Genomic DNA, 20179 nt, shown 5'->3' with positions numbered 1-20179 from the left:
AATATGATTATATATTTTTTTATTATTTTTAATAAAAAAATATAGTAAAAAGAAAATGTTATAAATTTTAATAAAAGAAAAAAACAATTGGATTATTTCTGTTTTAGAGAAGAATCCAAAAAACAAATAAAAAGTAGGCAAAAGTGCACAAAGTTTCAAGTGAATATCATAAAAAGACGGTGAAACCGTGAAGGGTGAGTGACAAAAACGCAAAGTAGTTAAATGTCATAAATGCCCCCACCTCTCACCACCGCCCCCACCTCATTTTCCTTGAAAATGATTGGGTTAAAATGTTGGATGGTAGTTAACGGCAATGATTGGGTTTACTGACAATTGTAACGGCACCATCTTAGCCATAACGGGTGGAATGGCTATGCACGTCTAGCTACAATATGCTAGTGGGGTGGACTTTTTTAGTTTTTACCATGTTAATAACTTAATAACCAAACCCAAATTTGTGGGTATGGGTTATAGTTTGAGGCGGGGCTCAAAATGTATACAAAATTTCGGCCGAAAATGAAATATATACAAAATTTTATAAACGAAGGGAGCCGGACTCAAAATGTATATAAATTTTCACAGACGAAGGGGGCCAGTATAAAAAGTTTCTGGCAAAAACGACTAAATTTACACTACATATAAAAAGTTTCGGCCGAAAACAGGCAAATTTACATATATGTGTAAAAAAACAGGGGGTCGGGGTTACCCGGGCCCTAAGCAACCTTCGCCATTGGTTTGAGCGAGCTCGGCTCATAACCGCAAACGTTTTTAGTTAAATATAGGGTTAGCTCACCCTTTTTCAAGTGCCTGAAGAAGATTCGAAAACTTGGGTCTTTTACGTCGAAAAATATATTTTTGCCTATGATTTTAGCACGTGAAAATATGATAACACAATTTTTTTTTGTTCTCCTTGCTAAAATTAAAGTTGGTATATAGATTATTCACTCTTGTAATTATAGTATGGAAATTATTGGAAGTTAAGTCCTAAAAGTAGGAGGTCCTTAAAACATGTGACCTAAAGTTGATTTATTTTATTTGTGACCGTTAAGACATCTCTATTTACGGGTTGTCTTTGGATGAATAACGATTCACGAATTGATGTAATCTAACTCATTTAGTTATATACTTATTTTCATAAAATATGTTTTATGTAATAGTTTGAACCAGATAAATATTTATGTTATTATGTATAAAATTTAATAAAATAAATATCAAGTTTTATAGTTTATATACAAGTATTTCATATAATGTTTGGTTGTAGTTTTTTAGTTATAATGACATAACAAACCACTATAACTTAATAAGACCAAGATTATTTTCCATGTTTAGTTAATAATAAGATCTAAATGAATCACTAAATAAAATCTTCTATAAACTAAATAGTTTGACTCTAAACAAATTCAACCAAATCTTGTTTATTTTTTAGCCACAACAAATTGCAAGTTCTCTAACTTGCAAGACCAACCACACTCATTAATCATTACACCCTAATTTACACCAATGTCAAATCAATACTCGATAAACCCAAAACCCGACCCGACAGATAAAAAAAACCCAGCTGCACACATCGGTATCTTAACTCACGCCACTCGATTTACTTAATAAACTATAATCCAAAAATAAATTCATAATAAAAAAAATAATTCAGAATCACTCGATTTTCCAAAAATAATCTTAAAAGTTTATTCGTTTCAATGTTAATCGCTAGGTTAAAATTATTATTATTTTTTTTTTGAAAACATGGGCTGCAAAATATAAAAATCTCCTGGAATTAAAACCGGTATTTTAGAAAATAAATGCATGCCCGGTGTACTTGCAAACCGTCCAAAAATACCAGTCTGATATGCGAAACCCGGCTATTTGTTGTCAGAACGCTGAGAACGACCTCTGCGAGCCACATCGATCGCGCACGCCACAAAGACCACGCTTCAACGATTGCCGTGAACGGCCTCCACGAGCCGGCTAGCGATCGCTATAGGTAAAAAGTGAAGGGATAGGTGGCGCAAACGACTAATGGACCACAACAGACACAAGCAAACGCTGGTGCGAACGACAAGGGATGAAGAGTTAGTTCCAGTCAGCACAATATAGCATAAAAATATAATATGCATAGGTGTCCGACTTTTGCAACCTTGATAATATGATATTATGAATCTTGATGATAACTTTACTCACAACATATAATCTCACACCACCGTCAAATCACATCCAATAAACCCGAAACCCGACCCGTTAAACAAACCCACCTGCACACATCGGCATCCTAACCCACACCACACCGATACCCTTCAGGTCCCACACTGTCACGTGTTCCACTCTCATTGGCCCATACTCAAAGCATCCAATGACCACCCTTTTTCCCACTATATAACCCAAACGACGCCACTCACACCTTCATCTCTCCGGTTAGTAAAAAAAACTAAAAAATGGCGCCAAAACCTGCAACTTCACCGGTTGTAATGGCGGTTTTTGTTCTGTTTCTATTACTAAACGGTTCAGTCAACGCGCATGACTACTCCGATGCGCTTAGGAAGTGCATTCTCTTCTTTGAAGGTCAACGGTCCGGCAGACTCCCGCCGGATCAACGTGTCACGTGGCGGAGTCACTCGGCGTTGCACGACGGTGCTTCCGCCGGAGTATGTGTTCTCATATTTTTTATATTTTATCGAATTTTTATGTTTATTAAACGGTTATGTGAAATGTAGGTTAAGTTATTAACGTTTTACTCGTTTATTGATTTGTAAATAATAATAAGCTTCGATTAGGTCAAAATTATGAGCTTATTAATGATGATAATAATACTAATACTAATAACATTAATAATAATAATACTGTATGAATGCATAACAGTTTATGACGTCAGCATTTACAGAACGATTTGTGTGAAGTTTTTTGATTAATAATAAGCTTCGTTTAGGTCAAAATCACGAGTTAACGAGTCACGATTTACAGTTATTCGTTCGGTTTTTTTTTTGTTTTTAATAGTTTATGACGTCAGCATTTACAGAACGATTTTTGTAAAGTTTATTGATGTATAATAAGCTTCGTTTAGGTCAAAATCACGAGTTAATGAGTCACGATTTACAGTTATTCGTTCGATATTTGTTTTTTTAATAGTTTATGACGTCAGCAATTACAAAACGATTTGTTAAACGTTTATTAGTTTCTGTTAATTTTGTAGCTCAGTAGTACATTCACGCGTTTGGTTATTGTTTAATTTATACAATTTATTTTAACGATTATGAGAAATGTAGGTTTAATTTTGACGTTTTACACGTTTATTGAATGATATAAGCTTCTGTTTATAGTTTCTTAATGTGTCAATAGTAATACATTTGTTTGTTAGATTTTGTTTTCGTTTAATCATGTACGTTTTATGAAGTTTATAATCCGTTTTCGACGTTTATTGAATAATATAAGCTTCGGTTAGGTTAATATCGTCAAGTGCTAAACGAGTCGAGCCGGCGTGTGTTTGAGTTCGAGCTTGAAATTAAAAGTGGCAACTCGGTTCGGCTCAAGCTTAAGCTCGAAGCTAAATGAGCCTAAGAGCGAGCCATGAGCCGAGCCGAGCTTGGTTCGTTAACTAAAATGAACTGGCTTGGCTCAGGTTGTTTCAAATTCATTTTTTATTTAGCTTTATTTGAGCGAGCTAAGAGCCGTGAGCTTTCATAATTCACAAACTTGAAATTAAATGTGGCAACTTGGTTCGGCTAAATCTCGTGTTCGAAGCTAAACGTGCCTAAAAGCGAGCCATGAGTCGAGCCGAGATTGACTCGGTAACAAAAATGAGCCGGCTCGGCTCAGGTTGTTTCATATCCATTTTTTATTTAGCTTTATTCGAGCGAGCTTAGAGCCGTGAGCTTTCATAATTCAAGAACTCGAAATTAAATGTGGCAACTTGGTTCGGCTCAATCTTGTGCTCTAAGCTAAACGAGCCTAAGAGCGAGCCATGAGCCGAGCCGAGCTTGGCTACGTAACAAAAATTAGCCGGAATCCATTTTTTAGCTAGCTTTATTCGAGCGAGCTACGAGCTGTGAGCTTTCATAATTCACGAGTCACACAAATTTTCCATTTTCGATTTCGTTTTTGTTCAATAACTTACATTCGTTAAAACTACAGGTCAATTTACGAGGGGGATACTACGACGCAGGCGACAACATCAAGTTCGGCTTCCCAATGGCGTTCACAACCACAATGCTAGCCTGGAGCGTGATAGATTTTGGTCGAGTAATGGGACCCGAGCTCTCAAACGCAGTTAAAGCAGTAAAATGGGGCACAGATTACTTGTTAAAAGCCACTGCTACAGACGGAGTCGTTTATGTGCAAGTAGGTGATGCTATTTCGGACCATAACTGTTGGGAACGGCCCGAGGATATGGACACACTGCGGACAGTGTATAAGATTGATCGAAATCATCCTGGATCCGACGTGGCAGGGGAGACTGCTGCTGCGTTGGCTGCTGCTTCTATTGTGTTTCGGTCTCGTGACCCGGTGTACTCGAGGATACTTCTTAGTCGAGCTGTTAAGGTAAGTTGTTTTGTTTTGGCAGTTTGTTATGGTGTAAAGTTGTTGGTATGATTTGATTGTCTTGTGGATGATATTAGGCCAGTTCTGAGTGTAAACAAGTCTAGAGATGTAAACGAGCCGAGCAGAGTCTGACCCGAGCTCCTTTTATAAATCTTGAGTCCAGTTTATGAGTCATTTTTTCAAGCTTGAGATCAGGTCGTGTATAAGTACTTAATTAATTTTTATAGGTTTTAAATTCTATTAAAATAGGAGTAGAAAACTTAAAAAGAGCTTAACAAAATTCCAAAATATGTAAAACTTAAAAATACACTAGCTTCGAACTGGGGCTCGATAACTAAACAAGCTTTATGTGAGGCTTGAGTTCGGCTCGTTTCTTTTTTCTAAAACTTGAGTTCATATCGTAATTCGTTTTTTTAATCTCAGGCGCTCGACTCGTTTATTTTAATACTTAATTGATTTATATATGTTTTTAGTTATATTTAAACGTTTGAACAAAACCTTAACCGAGTCTAAGATTTAAAACTTAAAATTAATATAGATGTTTAGAAAAGGTAAAACTTTAAAATAATACACATGACTGTTTAGGCTTAACGAGCCTAATTGAGCTTCATGTAAAAGGCTTGAGCTTTTGCTCAATAACAAAACAAGCATCGGGCTCGGCTCGAGCTCAAGATCGAAAAGGCTTGTATTGTTTTATAGTTTTTTTTATTGATATGATCTCGAGTAGTTCGTGAACGGCTTGGCTCGTTTACACTTTATAAACAACATGATTTATCAATAAATATTAAACTACATTCAAATTCAATATATTATAAACTTGATTTATTTAGATATGAAAAAGGTACAAAGGATCTTTTTTGGGTTGATAAGCAACATATTTTATTGTAAGTAGTATGAACAATATTAATATGAAAACTTCTATTTAGGATTTACTCTATTCAATTCGTTGAGATGAGTATAATTAGGACAACGAAAAGCTTGTGGGCGAATAGTGAAAGTTACCTTAAAAAAAGATAAATATTTATGTCAAATGTGGGACATGCTTTATTCACATGGGATTGCATTTATTGAAAGTATGCTAACTAACTTAATTTTCTTTTAAATATAAAACTATTACATTATTATTATCTTATAATAAAGTTTATTGCATACTGTTTTCAATGTGTGCTTACTATTTTTAGACTAATGTTGTCTTTATACCTTTGGTTACATTCTTATTATAAATACAAAGTGTTAATTAAAGTTTTATATCTGAATGTTTCTTGGTCAATGTGGTCAACTCTCATTTACTATTAAATTTGTTTCAAAAGTAATTACTACACTATTTTCATCTTCACCATCATTTATAGCAAATGGACCCCTGAAGTGATTTATCCAATGGTGGACATATTTCTGTTATCTTTAACGCTTTCCAAAGCAATTTTTACTGACTCTCTATTTACTTTGACCTTCATCAGGTCTTCCGGTTTGCTGACACTTACAGAGGTGCATATAGTGACTACTTGAACTCTGCTGTTTGCCCTTTTTACTGTGACAACAATGGCTATCAGGTAATATTTTTATAATCACATTCTAAGCTGTTAATGCCAAAGAATATCGAATATCGATCGAGATTCGTTATTTGAGATATCGGTTATGATAATGGGATATCGTTATTTGAGATATTGGTTAATGCAGAATTTATATATATAACACTTTAACACTTAACAATTATCCTTTTGCAACTTACAAAACAGTAACACAGTTGTAGCAAATAGGAACTGATTAAGATTCAAAACACTAAAAGTTAAAAATTAAGACTTAAAACAATGATATCGGGAATATCGGTGATATAACAGTGAGATACTGGTCAATATCGTCGATATTATTAGAACCGATATTCTTACCGATATTTCACGTGAGAACCATTAACCGAGAGTCCGAGATACCACCAATATTGACTGCATAGATCACATTAAATTTTAAATGTTTGATTTTTTCTTTTTAATGTTTAATATTTTGTTGATGTGTTGATATTCTATCAGGATGAATTGTTATGGGCAGCTGCCTGGTTACACAAAGCATCAAGAAGAAGGCAATATAGAGAGTACATAGTACGAAATGAGGTTATTTTGAGGGCAGGAGACACCATTAATGAATTTGGATGGGATAACAAACATGCTGGCATCAATGTTCTCATTTCAAAGGTATGCAAAAAAAGTACATTGAGTTTTATTTATGATGTTTATTTGTACAAGTCCTGTTACCTCCTTGCTCATAAAACACTAGTAACTACTTTACGTTGGCATGCTTATACTCGAAACGTTTATTATTATTATTATTATTATTATTATTGTTATTATTAGTACTACTACTATTAAAAATGAAATTTCTGACATATTATTTTTCACTTTAATTTATTTTTTTTGTATTTCTTTCTATTCTAAAAATATTTCGTCGACACGCGAACATAAAATGATTACTCAGTATTTTTTTTAGTTTCATACTTGCAATAATAAAATCTTACTTGAGATAGATTTTATCATGATATAAATAATGAATATACCAAAAGCCAATATTCTTGTGATTCTCAAGTTGATCAATATAATAAGTATGATTGCTATTGCGTTTATTATTATTATTATTATTATTATTATTATTATTATTATTATTTTTTATGATATATCTTATCAAATACCTTGTTTTATGTATATGTCTCGTTATTCCTCATCTTTGTGTCTATTCTATACATAACATACTCTATATACCCTACTACCTTTGTGTCAGCAAGTCACATGGTTCCTTAGTTTCAACGATGAAAATCATGTTTACTTCCAAAGTTGAAACCACATATGGGTCCCACCCCCATGTGGGTCAACTGGTCATGTCCTTAATCAAGAAACAGTGTCCTCTCTATGCAACAAATGCAGGGACTATATCTCATTAGGTCTTTGCTCTTAAATAGAATGGACTCATACTCACTCATGCAATAAGGTTTATGTACCTCCTTCATGTTTAGGTTTCTCTGGATAATGTTGTTGTGGGACCCATCTAGGGCCAGTAGTTTTCTGGTACATTGCATGTGCATAAAGTCAGTTAAGGCCCAAAAGGGTAGTTGTGACATTTGTCACATTTCACACTTCCTTTCAGTTCCCATGCTTTATAGATAGATGTAATTAGTATTCCTTCATAAAGCTTATGCTGATTGATTGTGACCTTACTATTTGAAAATGGGAAAATTCCCAAAATGACCCGCTGAAGGAGACCGGTTCAAAAAATGACCCACCGTTTTTGAAAAAGTCCCCAAATGGCACATCCCAATCCTATCTTCACGATGAGATTCAACGTTCAATGTGAACCTGACACGTGGTCTCAAATCTCATTGTCGAGATGAGTTTGAGAGCAACCTCATCGTCGAGATGAGACTTGAGACCAATCACATCGTCTAAATGAGATTTGAGAGCCACTTGTCATTGTGTCATTGAACGAATAATCTCTTCGTTCGACAAGCAGAACTCATCGTCATGATTGGTTTAGGATGGGTTGTTTCCTGAATTTAACAAAAGGACGGGTCATTATGGGAATCTCTATCTTCCGAGAGTCGAGAGGTCATTTTGGGAATTTTCCATAATATAATTCATCATTTGTATTGTTCTATAAACATTTAACATTTTACACCCTATTTGAATAATTAATATATAGAGAATAATATTCTGTAAACATTTTACACCTTTTAGTCTATTACCACTGTTAACATAACTGGTCTAATATATACACATGCGTGCAGGAAGTATTGATGGGAAAATCGCCAGATCTAAAGTCGTTTCAGAACAACGCCGATGCATTCATATGCTCGATATTGCCCGGGACCACGCATCTTCAAGTTCAATACTCACCAGGTATGGTGTTTTTCTTTATAGACAAGAACTTGTTTTGAGATTATTATTTATTTAACCTTTTGATTTTGTGATAGGTGGATTAATATTTAAGGCTGGAGGAAGTAATATGCAACATGTGACTTCACTATCTTTCCTACTATTGGCTTATTCTAACTATCTAAGCCACGCCAATCGCGCGGTGCCATGTGGCGATAAAATAGCTTCCCCTGCTCTTCTCAAAAGCTTGGCTAGACGTCAGGTTAGTTTAAAATTTTATAAACCTTATTTTATTTTTATAAAATTTTAAAAAATAGTTTTTTTTTTATAAATAAAATGAAAATAAATGGAATCTTGAGTTGGAATTATTGAATTTAAGGCAAGTGAGGGTTCTAGGAAGTTATCCATGAGACCATGACTGTTGGGCCCATTCACATGGTCTGGGTTATTGCCAAATGGATCTTAATGGTTATATCCGGGCCCATTTGATATCCGTACAAATAATTCCGGTTATAATATTATTTTAATCTTATTGTTAACGAACATTCTCTTAAGTCATGGCCCATGGGCTTAGTTTTGGCCCCTCTCATGATGAATCTTTGGTTAGTTGGTTACCATTAAATCAAACACCTAACGTGTACATCCTGCATTAAACCTTGTACTATTGGTACGGTTTCGAGATAAAACTGAATTTATAGGTATTTTGCAGGGGTGCAAACGAGCCAAGCCGAGCCCGAGCTCGATTGGTTTAACCTACACAGCTTGAGCTCGGCTTATTTCGAGCTCTATTTTCAAAGCCCGAGCTTGGCTCGTGAGTAGATTTTCAAGCTTGGGGCTCGGCTCGTGTACTATTTATCAATTATTTTAAATATAATTATAATACTTTTTAAGTTATTATAATTTTATGCATAAAATAATATTTAGTAATTTTTATTTATTTTTTCATAACATTATATATATTAATTAATAATTATAAAATATATATTTTAAAAAATTTAAAAAATGATAGACTCATTTAGACTCGTGAGCCTGCTCGAGCTCGTTTATTAAACAAGCTTACTTTTAGTCTCGAGTCTGGGCTCGGGCTGGGGCTCGATCGAGCTTTTCAAAGAGTCGATCTTGGTTTTCAGATTTTCGTAACTTTTGGTTTTGTTTATAAACGCTTTGGTTAATGGAAAAGCTTGTTCGATTAATCGTTTATCTTTGAATAATCGTTTGTCTTTGAATCAGACGAATTCAAACTAATTTTAAACGATATATCAAATTATATTTTACGTTAAAAAAAATTATTAATAGTTTAATATTTTTTATTTAATTTAAAAGGACGACGATGTTTGGTTATGTTTCGGTTATTCTGATTTTCTTCTAATAATTATTTTTACTTCGGTTCACAGGTGAACTATATCCTCGGAGACAACCCGATGCGAATGTCCTACATGGTAGGATACGGGCCACGTTACCCGCAAAGGATCCACCACCGAGGTAGCTCATTACCCTCGGTCAGAGTCCATCCCGCCCATATAGGCTGTCAAGCCGGATCCCGTTACTTCTTCAGCCCAGACCCAAACCCAAACGTACTAGTTGGCGCAGTAGTCGGTGGGCCCAACACCACCGACGCGTTCCCCGACTCTAGACCCTTCTTTCAAGAAACCGAGCCCACAACGTATATAAACGCACCATTGGTTGGACTATTGGCTTACTTTGCATCACATCCTTGAATAATATTAATAATAATAATAATATTATTATTCTAAAAAGTGGTTCAATCATATTATTGGGTAGTGGTGCGCAATAATGGTCACCCTGCCTTTATTAATTCCGTATAACATGGCGTTATTAGTGTTGGTGTTGATTTCCAAATGGAAAAAGTTGCAATTGTATCCATCTATCTACCTATTATTATTATTATTATTATTATTAGAAAATCTATGATATCCGACATGCCATGTTGTTTTCTTGATATTTTAAAGTAAAGTTCCTGTGATTAAGGAACATTATGGGAGTAAATCTTGGTTTTTGTTGTATGGATTTAATCATTAAAATTTGGGGTTTTAAAGGAATTAATATAGTTAAACTAGAGGTGGGCAAATAAACCGGTTAACCGATCTGACCCAAAAGTTGAACTGAAACTGAACCCGCTTTAAACCAATTATGTGGAAACCGGTTTGGAACCGATTGAAACCATAGGTTTGGAACTAGTTTGCAATTTTCTCCACCAAAATTGGTTAACTGAACCAAAACCGATGAAAACCCAAACCGAAACCGATCGTAACCTGCTCAAGAAATTGGTTTTTACCGGAACCGAAACTGATCATTAACACGCCTTTGACTTTTGTTGTCCAAACCGAACCTGTTTCAACCCAAACTTGTTTTCTGTTTTGAGTTTTAAACCGGTTTATGCACCTCTAAGCTAAACATGGTGACCTAGGAACGATTTGTTCAGAGGTCTACATACCGGTTTTTTCTCAAACCAGTTATGTTTTCAGTCAACGTTAATCTAAATCGGTTCGAGACCGAGTCTACACATCTCTGGCATACTGTAAATGTACATTAGTGATCACCCAAAAATGTCTCACAGCTGAACTTATAGGCAAATTGTAATAGGCATATACTTTCGTATTTGAGAATGAGTTCCAAACTTGTAAAACAAATAACATTTCATACAACACATTTCATTTGTGAAACAAATATTAATGTTAAACACAATCTAATAAACTTTTTTTTATTTATACACGAATGCATTCTATCCCAAAATCACAGTAAAGGGCAAAGTCATAGAACTCACACTTAAACTTTTCACCTGATGATATATAGTGATCACCACCCTCTTTTCTCTAACAATCCTCTTATATCCGTTACGACTAAAACTAGATTCTAAACAAAATAACGCTGCTATGTATGTAAGAATTTTAGCCGATTGGTTGAGTTTCTATACATTTAATCCTGAGTGCTCGAAATTAAATTTGTCACAAATAATAATAGTAATAAGATAAATTTGGTACTTTAAATTTAGTAGTTTGTGAGATACATGTCTCACAAACTGTCAAGTGTTGAGAAATGAAAACCGTGTAATTCGCCCCTCAAACCTGGAAAATGTTGTGATTGAGCACCAATCTTGCTAATCCCTCATATACTTAACTTCTAATCAAGATTAATATTTTATTTATTTTAAGGATTTAACATACACTAGATCCTTCATCCTCACCAATACAAACAAGCAATCCCATTACTTTATATTTTATAAATTACAACCATGTACACTGATCCATCCGATCATTCAAAACCAGCAGTCGGTCAACCGTTGCCACAACCACAAGCACCGTATGGTCAAGCATCACATGTGGCCGCACCGCCACAAAATATGATGTATCCTAGCCAATGGTCCAGTGGTCTTTGTGATTGCACCTCAGACATATCCACTTGTAAGTTTCTAAATTCTAATTAACCTACCTTTATGTATCATGTATTTTGTATAACCGAAACTCTAAACCAATATAATTTTATTAACGTCACGTTACACTTGTCTGGTGATAGGTTGCTTGACGTGGTGGTGTCCATGCGTTACATTTGGACGAATAGCTGAAATCGTGGATAGGGGAGCTACTTGTAAGTATGTTTGTAGCTTTTATGGTGTACAAATCATCTTGGTTACAAATAAGGAAATGTTAAAAGACAAATTAAACTATTTTGGTTGTGTTTTATGATGTATGAATCATTTAAAAAGCAAGTATCATTTGATATATTGTGTTAATAAACCTATTAAATCGACTGGATCATTAATATAAATTAATGATCCAGCCAAACGATATGAAACGTTAGTTACCGTCCATTTACTCTTATTTATTGATATGTTTTTCTTTTCTACAATAAATACACACACGCTCGCACACACACATTAGTCCAACCATGCTACTTTGGTTTGTTGTTTCTGAAAATTATTGTCAAACAATTTTAATCAAGCCATGAATACCTTTAACTTTAACCACTGATAAATTTTATTTGACGTGTAAATACAGCTTGTCCGGTGCATGGGGCTATTTACGCAATACTTATAGCACTCGCGGTATTTCCATGGCTATATAGTTGTATGTATCGATCTAGAATGAGACGACGATACATGTTGCCCGCTGAACCCTGCAATGACTGTTGTCTTCATTATTTTTGTGAGCAATGCGCATTGTGCCAAGAGTATCGTGAGCTTAAGCACCGTGGATTTAACATGTCTATTGGTAAGTTAATATAAGTTTATTAACAAGCATAATATTAGTAACATTCTAATTCTAGATTTTATTAATTTGCAATATATTTAGGATGGCATGGAAGCCCGGAGAGTCAACAGCAACTTGCCGTAATGGCGCCGCCATTTGCTCCGACAGAAATGAAACGTTAATTATGAAGTGTTGAGTGCATACAGGGTCGTCGTCGATAACCCCTTTAGTTTTTCGGGACAAGAGACTGAGTAAAACTGCCCCTAAAATCATGTTTTTTTAATATGTGATAAATAATTTAATAATTTTACTAATTGGGGTTGCATTTCCAAAGCCTAATACATATCAAAACAAAATAAAAAATAATAAACAAGTTAATAAAATGACCCCATACAAAATACAAAGAAAAGTTTTTCGATAAAAAAAAAAGAAAGACACTTATGAGAATTGAGTCAATGATCTTTGGTTCGATGGAGTGATTTTATAGGCTTATATTTTAAAACAAAATTATATAACTTTTTTAACAATTATGCGTCTTGTTTCTCTGGAGACTGTGCTTGGATAGTGGCCCTCCTCGCCTTTTCATTGCCGGTCCTGATTGCATAAACAATTAAGATGTATTGCTACACTTTGAGTGTGTTATGAATTTATTGGTTTTAAAAGTTTGTTTATGACATTCTATAATGATTGTACAAGGTTTAATTTGCCATTTATGAATATAACTTTGATTAGGTGTCTTTTAACACTTGGCTATGGTGATTTGAACGTGACAATCATATGTGTTATGTATCAAGAAGATAAATGGCGTAATCAAGCATCCTAATTTTAATTATTAAAAAAAAGTATAAAATTATATAGCATACTTTTTTGTTAAACATGTCTTATCATGTCTAAACAAATGCCCAATTTACCAGCCTTACTCTACTCACGATTGGTCTTTTTTCCTTCTAATGTGATATTACTATCCGCCATTTCATTTCTTTTAACTAATATCTTCACTATTTTTAACCGAATATTTTCATATAATATATTCGATCTCACCTTAGAACCGAACCATGGCAGCCAAAAGTATACCCCGAGAGCAGATCCGCGGTGGTGGAACCGACTCAAATCGTGCTCGTGATCAGTCCAACATAATTTTAACGACCGGTCACCCAAGTACCAATCAAAATAGGCCACCTAGTCATTCATCATACCCAATGGCTCATATTGCTTGGAATATGGTCACACAAACTTATAGTACAATAATACCTAGTTATTCTACAAAAGTACAACCCTAAACCCAAACTATGACATTAACTAATAGATCCCCACGCGCGTTGCGTGGGGAACTCTCTCGTGTATCAAAATGTGGATACACAAACACGTCGTAACCAGTGTCTAATCTTTTAGTTACCACCACCACCACCACTATCACTGTCCTGACATCAACTTAAAATTTGACGAAAACAGATAAATTTGCACCACGTATAAAATCCTCAGACGAAAATACCTAAATTTACGTACGCTACTGAGCAAAATATAGGTGTGGTGGTGTTTTTGTTTCCTTTTTTTCAGGAAGAAGGGGGGGGGGGATTGTTATACATGTCACTGGATTTAAGGTTGTGGTAAGTTTTACATTAGTCCTCGTAAACAGTCTTTACTACCATCGTTACAAAATACGCACCGTGCGCATTTTAAAAACTTCTTGTCAATTTTTGGAAGCCGATCTGTTAAAGTGTTATGGTTCCAACCGATAATCGGTTGACCAAATAAATAAGATGGAAACCAGATTAGAAATTTAGAGAGATAACCAGAATATTAATTCATATTTTCATTCATGACTTTGATTGAATACATAACCCCACTAACTAGATAACTACCCACTAACTAAGAAAACACATAAAAAGTGAACATGTGCACTAATAATCTTGATACATGCAACACGGTTGGAAGGCACGTAACATAAAGCTGTTATTTTTATATAGGGATGAACTCGATAAAGACTAAAAATCTTAAAAATGGGTACCGGTGCGGAAAATATAATGCTACTTTTACTTGTTTGTCTGGTTTACTTCATAGTTATTTGTTTTACAAATTAATATCATGTGAAATTATCTTCTCGTTTGTTTGTTGATTATCTATATATATATCATATAATTTATGATTTATACTTTGGTTTGTCATAACTTACCCTTTTTTAATATAGTTCTCACATGTATAAACGTATATTTGAAAGGATAATTAGGTAAAAAAACCAAACATCTAAACTTTATCAAATTCGTTAAATGCTAATGAAAGTAATAATAATAAAACTATAAAAGTCGAGAAGAAGTTGATTATTGGATTATTTTTGTTGGAGACTCGGCCTTGTGTGAACAAATTGCTGATTATTTTGAGAGAGTCACACGAAAGATCATTGTCAAGTTTTACTCGATAACTTTGAGGGAAGAAGCTAACAATAGTCTGACAAGGGTTCGGTCCGATTTAGATGCCTAGTTAGGTGCCAAACAGACCCCACCATTGATTTGATATATATATATATATATATATATACTGGTTTGATCCTCCCGTATTACGGGAGTTTATTTAAAGTTTTGTTTTTAATCGTTTTGCTATTTTTATGATGATTTATTTTTTTAACGTAGTTCTGGTTTAATTTAATACATATATATTATTAGTTTGTTATTATATTTTTTAACGTTTGGGTTTTATCAGTTGAGATTTTTAGGTTTTTTAGATTTTTAACGATACGGGCATGTTGATTTTTTTAAATGTACAAACATGAACACAAATATTTGTCTAATGAAAAAAGGGGCGTTGATGTAGTTGATAATGGTGGGTAGTATCAGACGTTAACCGACGATGGAGATGATAGACCAACAACAGAGAACATGTAAAGAATATAAATTAAATTAGGGTTTGATGATGAAAGTGTTTATCAATAAATTAGATCATATAACTCATTTGAGAGCTATTAGAGTTTGGTAAGACCTATAACCTGTGAAAATTATTCTTTGATGATTAAGGGGTTATTTTATAAATAAATGAGATGTTATAACCCGTTTAAGGGTTATCCGGGTTTGGTGAGACCCATGACCCGTGAAAATTATTGTTTGATTATGAAATAGTTTTACAAATAAATGAGCTGTTATAACCCATTTAAAGACTATCCGGGTTTGGTGAGACCCATACCCGCGAATTCGGTTCAAATGCATGAGAAGCCTTCATTTATAAATCAAGCAATCTGGTGGCTCTAAAGAATGGGGGGAACAACCTGAGAGCGCCACCTAGGATTTTATGGTAGACAATTATATAGATAGTTAGATATATATATATATATGCATTTTGATTCGGAATTGTGAAATTTGTTCGTGAAACATAAATAAGTCGACGTTTTTGCAAGTATTATAATAGCAGTTCTACAATAGTTTCAAGATACGGGACCTTAAAGGTTATGGTTACCAACGGATTACGAATCCAAAACAATACATTGACTTCTTGGTGTTATTGATGCTTGTTTGTAATAATATTCATGTTATGATGTGTCTGGCATTATAATTATTTGTCACCATGACCCGCCTTTTGTTGCATATGGCGGATTGGCGGTGGCATTGAGGTTTTGGCCGAACATGAGGTTCGACATCCGGTGGAAACGGGGACACAAAGAAGATATGATATCGAGTAGGCGGTGACGATCATATGTACAGTATTATTGTTGCATAAAGCCTAAGTATGTTTAACGGTGGAAGGTTATTGTCGATCAAGTGTGTTTTGTTGATTACGTTTTTTCTTAATCATTGTTTTTTTCTTGATCGGTTTCACTGTTTATGATCGGGTAGTACAATTATGTTTTTTTTTTTTTTTTTTGTAATATAATTTGCTTATGTTAGGGTTGTTTTATGGATGATATGGATCACATTTGATGGTTAATGCAAATGACTATTAGAGTTTGGTTATTATTTTGAATTTGGAGGGAAATATAGACGGAGGGACGCAAATTACATGCTTAACAACGATAAACACACAATTAGAACAACATAAAATGACAAAATTCTTTTTCCTAAATTAATGTCAAAATAGATGGAGGGACTTATAGTGATCCCGTCAGAAAACCACGGAGAGTCAAACTGTTCATTTTACTAGTGAGGGACGCAATGTGGTGCCGCTCACAAACCACTCAGACACAAATTGAAGTTCTCTCTGTGTTTATATTAAGAACAACCTGTAAAGTTGTGTTAACTGGATTTTTGCACTAAAGTTTTATAATTTCACATGTGGCCCCTCAACTTTGGTAACATATAAACGTAAGTCACAAAATTTTTTGCCTTTCAAATTTTCCTACCAATATATTACACATTTACAATAAAGTTGACAAACCTTTCAACTTTTGCAACAAAATTTTCAGATTTTCAACTTTGATCACAAAAATTTTATTATAATGGGCCGAAGCAATAAAAGTTGCATTACCGTTTCATTGCACAATAGCTTTTGAACATGTAATGTATTTATCCTACGTATAAAAATGCTTGTTTTTTGTAATTTGTAACTCTTTTATTACTCATCGAGCGTGTTGCTATTCCTTTAATGCTATTTGCCTAGTTTTAGAAAAAACCAGTTAATTTCGTTTTTTTTTTGCATACTTATGAGAATCATGTAAAAAAAATTGTTTCATTATACCTTCCAATAATATAGAAGTGAGCAGTATTTTCTTGGAGATATAAGTATATAACCATCTCACTAATTTTACAATTGTCCTAAATAGAGAAATAGAGGTGTAACAAAACTATCAGTTGTGAAGAAATGAAAACCATGTAATTCGCCCCTCAAACCTGGAAAATGATGTGATAGAGCATCAATCTTGCTAATCCCTCATATACTTTCTAATCAAGATTAATATTTACTTTCTTTCAACATACACTACAACATTCATCTTCACCAATTCAAACAAGCAATCCCATTACTTCATAACCATGTACACTGATTCATCCGATTATTCAAAACCAGCAGTCGGTCAACCGTTGCCACCACAACAAGCATACGGTCAAGCATCACATGTGATCACACCGCCCCAAGATGTGATGTATCCCAGCCAATGGTCCAGTGGCCTTTGTGATTGCACCTCTGACATGTCCAATTGTTTGTAGCTTACTTTTTGTATAAAGTATTTTGTATTTATAACCGAACTGAACCTCTTAACCAATGTAGTTTTAATATTAACGTCACGTTACACTTGTCTGGTATTAGGTTGCATGACGTGTTGGTGTCCATGCATTACATTCGGACAAATAGCTGAAATTGTGGATAGGGGAACTACTTGTAAGTGTCTATATAACTTTTTGATGGTGTACAAATCATCTTGGTTGCAAATAAGGAAATGTTAAGACAAACTAAAATATTTTTATTGTGTTTTATGATTTATGAATAATTTAAAAAGTAAGTATGGTTTGATCTATTGTGTTAATAAACATATTAAACCAACTAAATTATTGTAAGTTATAACTGATTTAACACGCACACACTTTTAGAAGTATTTTCGTAAAAAAAAATATGCCGGGAGAATTTTTTTTTTTAAATCGACAAAATTTACCTTTATCACATGTTACATGCATTTACGTTACGCATGTGTGACAAAATGTAAATGCTCATTACACATGTTTCAATGGTCGACTTGTGTAAAAATCATAAAATTTTTCATGTAACTAACATAATACATATGGAAAAAAATTTAAAATTATTTTTTAAATGTTTTTTGTTTGGTTTTCAAATTTCTCACGACTTATAGTGGTTCTCAAAATAACTTGATCACACACGCACAATATTTATGAACTATCTTTTAATCAGTTTATTTTAATACAAGCTTAAAAAGAAATAAGAGAATTGTCACACACGCCAGTCTGTCTAACTGGTCTAACCACGCTAGTTTGGTTTGTTGTTTCCTAAAACCATAGTTAGTTTGATCACTGATAAAATTTATTTGACGTGTAAATACAGCTTGTCCGGTGTATGGGACTATATACTCTATACTTTTGCTACTCGTGGGATTTCAGTGGGTATTTAGTTGTATGTATCGATCTAGAATGAGACAACAATACATGTTGCCCAAGGAACCCTGCAACGACTGTCTTGTTCATTATTGTTGCGAGCAATGCGCATTGTGTCAAGAGTATCGTGAGCTTAAACACCGCGGATATAACATGCTTATTGGTAAACATAACATAAGTTTATTGATATTCATCTCTAATTCTAGATTTTATTAATTTGCAATATATTTAGGATGGCATGGAAACATGGAGAAGCAACACCAACATGCCATCATGACGCCACCATTTGCTCAGGAAGGAATGAAACTTTAATTATGACGTACTGAGTGCATACATGACCGTGTTTGAGAATCCTTTTAATATTTGGGGCATGAGACGAGTGAAAAATTGGCCTCTAAAATCACCTTTTAATATGTGATAAATAATTTAAAAATTTTACAAATTGGGCTGTATTTTCAAGTCCAATACGAACCAAAACAATATAAATGGCCCATATAAAACACAAAGAATTTTTTTTCTATATATATAAAAAGAACAACGCTCATAATAATTGGACCCATGACATTTGGTTCCATAGAATTGATTTTGTAGACCTTTATTTTAAAACAAAATTATATACAAAAAAATATATAATTTTTCTTAACAGTTATGGACGTCTCAGGATACTGGGCGTGGCTGACTGGCCTCGCCCTCGCTTTAGCTGCCCTGAGTGCATATAAACATGTAAGATATGTTACCACAGCTTGTGAGTGTGTTATGAATGTATTTGTTTTAAAATGAATATGAAAGTTTGTTTATGACATGTTATATAATGATTGTACAAGGTTTAATTTGCCCTTTTATGAAGATATACAAATATAACAAGGTTTATTTTGCCCTTTATGTCCAACAAAAATTGTTTCTTTAAAAAGATATACAAATATACAATCGAACCATGCCAGTAAAAAATATACACCAAGAGCAGATTCACGGTGGTGAAACCGACTCAAAGCGTACTCGTAATCGATCACCTAAGTACACGGTCGCACAAAATTATAGTACAATTCCTTGTTAGTGTACAGTCTCAAACCTAAATTATGACATTATTAACTAAGAGTTCCCCACACGAATGTTATTGGATGATTAAAATGTAAATGATTATTAGAATTTGGTTGTTTTTTGAATTTGGAGGGAAATATAGATGGAGACGCAAACGCCATGCTTGACAATGACATAGTTGCAATTAGAACGTCATAACAGGGTAAAAGCCTTTTCCCCGGAATTATTGGACGGTAAATAAACGAAGGGACACATAGTGGCATTTCCTTTTTTTTAACGACCAATATAAAATTTTGTTACCCATGGTAACCAAATGGCAAAAGATGGTCACATATGTTCGTCATTGGCCCACCATCTTCTGATCCAAAGAAAACTAACCACCTGAAGCCTAGTGTAGACTCTGTAGTATCTCAGTTGGAATCGATTCATAGTTGAAACCTTGTAGCCACTAGCAAAAATCTCCAATTCCTCTTCAAATAGCAATTGAGCTAAAATTTATTGGCGGTAGTTGCATATCTTCTAATAAAGT

At 34.0% G+C, this 20179-nt stretch overlaps 3 protein-coding genes across 3 annotated transcripts; all 3 read left to right on the top strand.

The window, feature by feature from the left end:
- The first annotated feature begins 2346 nt into the window (after positions 1-2346).
- Positions 2347-10271, top strand: LOC143534824 (endoglucanase 8-like). Its single transcript, XM_077029223.1, has 7 exons — positions 2347-2636; positions 4120-4527; positions 5985-6077; positions 6552-6713; positions 8294-8405; positions 8480-8643; positions 9776-10271. Exons 1-7 carry the CDS (start codon positions 2427-2429, stop codon positions 10097-10099), a joined length of 1473 nt encoding a protein of 490 aa, XP_076885338.1. The 5' UTR covers positions 2347-2426; the 3' UTR covers positions 10100-10271.
- A 1071-nt stretch (positions 10272-11342) lies between these two features.
- On the top strand, positions 11343-12855 carry LOC143534810 (protein PLANT CADMIUM RESISTANCE 2-like). Its single transcript, XM_077029212.1, has 4 exons — positions 11343-11803; positions 11916-11987; positions 12398-12610; positions 12692-12855. Exons 1-4 carry the CDS (start codon positions 11635-11637, stop codon positions 12769-12771), a joined length of 534 nt encoding a protein of 177 aa, XP_076885327.1. The 5' UTR covers positions 11343-11634; the 3' UTR covers positions 12772-12855.
- A 4743-nt stretch (positions 12856-17598) lies between these two features.
- Positions 17599-18937, top strand: LOC143534817 (cell number regulator 10-like). Its single transcript, XM_077029219.1, has 3 exons — positions 17599-17707; positions 17816-17887; positions 18554-18937. Exons 1-3 carry the CDS (start codon positions 17650-17652, stop codon positions 18826-18828), a joined length of 405 nt encoding a protein of 134 aa, XP_076885334.1. The 5' UTR covers positions 17599-17649; the 3' UTR covers positions 18829-18937.
- The last annotated feature ends 1242 nt before the right edge of the window (positions 18938-20179 follow it).

The sequence above is a fragment of the Bidens hawaiensis genome, unplaced genomic scaffold, assembly GCF_021521415.1.
Source record: "Bidens hawaiensis isolate Kalapana, Puna unplaced genomic scaffold, B.hawaiensis_p1.1 tig00010344_1, whole genome shotgun sequence".
In the NCBI taxonomy this organism is placed as follows: domain Eukaryota; kingdom Viridiplantae; phylum Streptophyta; class Magnoliopsida; order Asterales; family Asteraceae; genus Bidens; species Bidens hawaiensis.
The sequence above is the reverse complement of the archived record's forward strand: the minus strand, read 5'-3'. Positions and strand labels throughout refer to the sequence as shown.

Bases quoted from the DNA above. Each gene is read 5' to 3' on its own strand.
- LOC143534817 (XM_077029219.1), top strand. From the start codon at position 17,650: ATGTATCCCAGCCAATGGTCCAGTGGCCTTTGTGATTGCACCTCTGAC. The intron at 17,708-17,815 runs GTTTGTAGCTTA...GTCTGGTATTAG, and splicing joins CACCTCTGACATGTCCAATT to GTTGCATGACGTGTTGGTGT. The intron at 17,888-18,553 runs GTAAGTGTCTAT...TTATTTGACGTG, and splicing joins TGTGGATAGGGGAACTACTT to TAAATACAGCTTGTCCGGTG.
- LOC143534810 (XM_077029212.1), top strand. From the start codon at position 11,635: ATGTACACTGATCCATCCGATCATTCAAAACCAGCAGTCGGTCAACCG. The intron at 11,988-12,397 runs GTAAGTATGTTT...GTGTAAATACAG, and splicing joins CGTGGATAGGGGAGCTACTT to CTTGTCCGGTGCATGGGGCT. The intron at 12,611-12,691 runs GTAAGTTAATAT...CAATATATTTAG, and splicing joins TGGATTTAACATGTCTATTG to GATGGCATGGAAGCCCGGAG.
- LOC143534824 (XM_077029223.1), top strand. From the start codon at position 2,427: ATGGCGCCAAAACCTGCAACTTCACCGGTTGTAATGGCGGTTTTTGTT. The intron at 2,637-4,119 runs GTATGTGTTCTC...TTAAAACTACAG, and splicing joins ACGACGGTGCTTCCGCCGGA to GTCAATTTACGAGGGGGATA. The intron at 4,528-5,984 runs GTAAGTTGTTTT...GACCTTCATCAG, and splicing joins TTCTTAGTCGAGCTGTTAAG to GTCTTCCGGTTTGCTGACAC.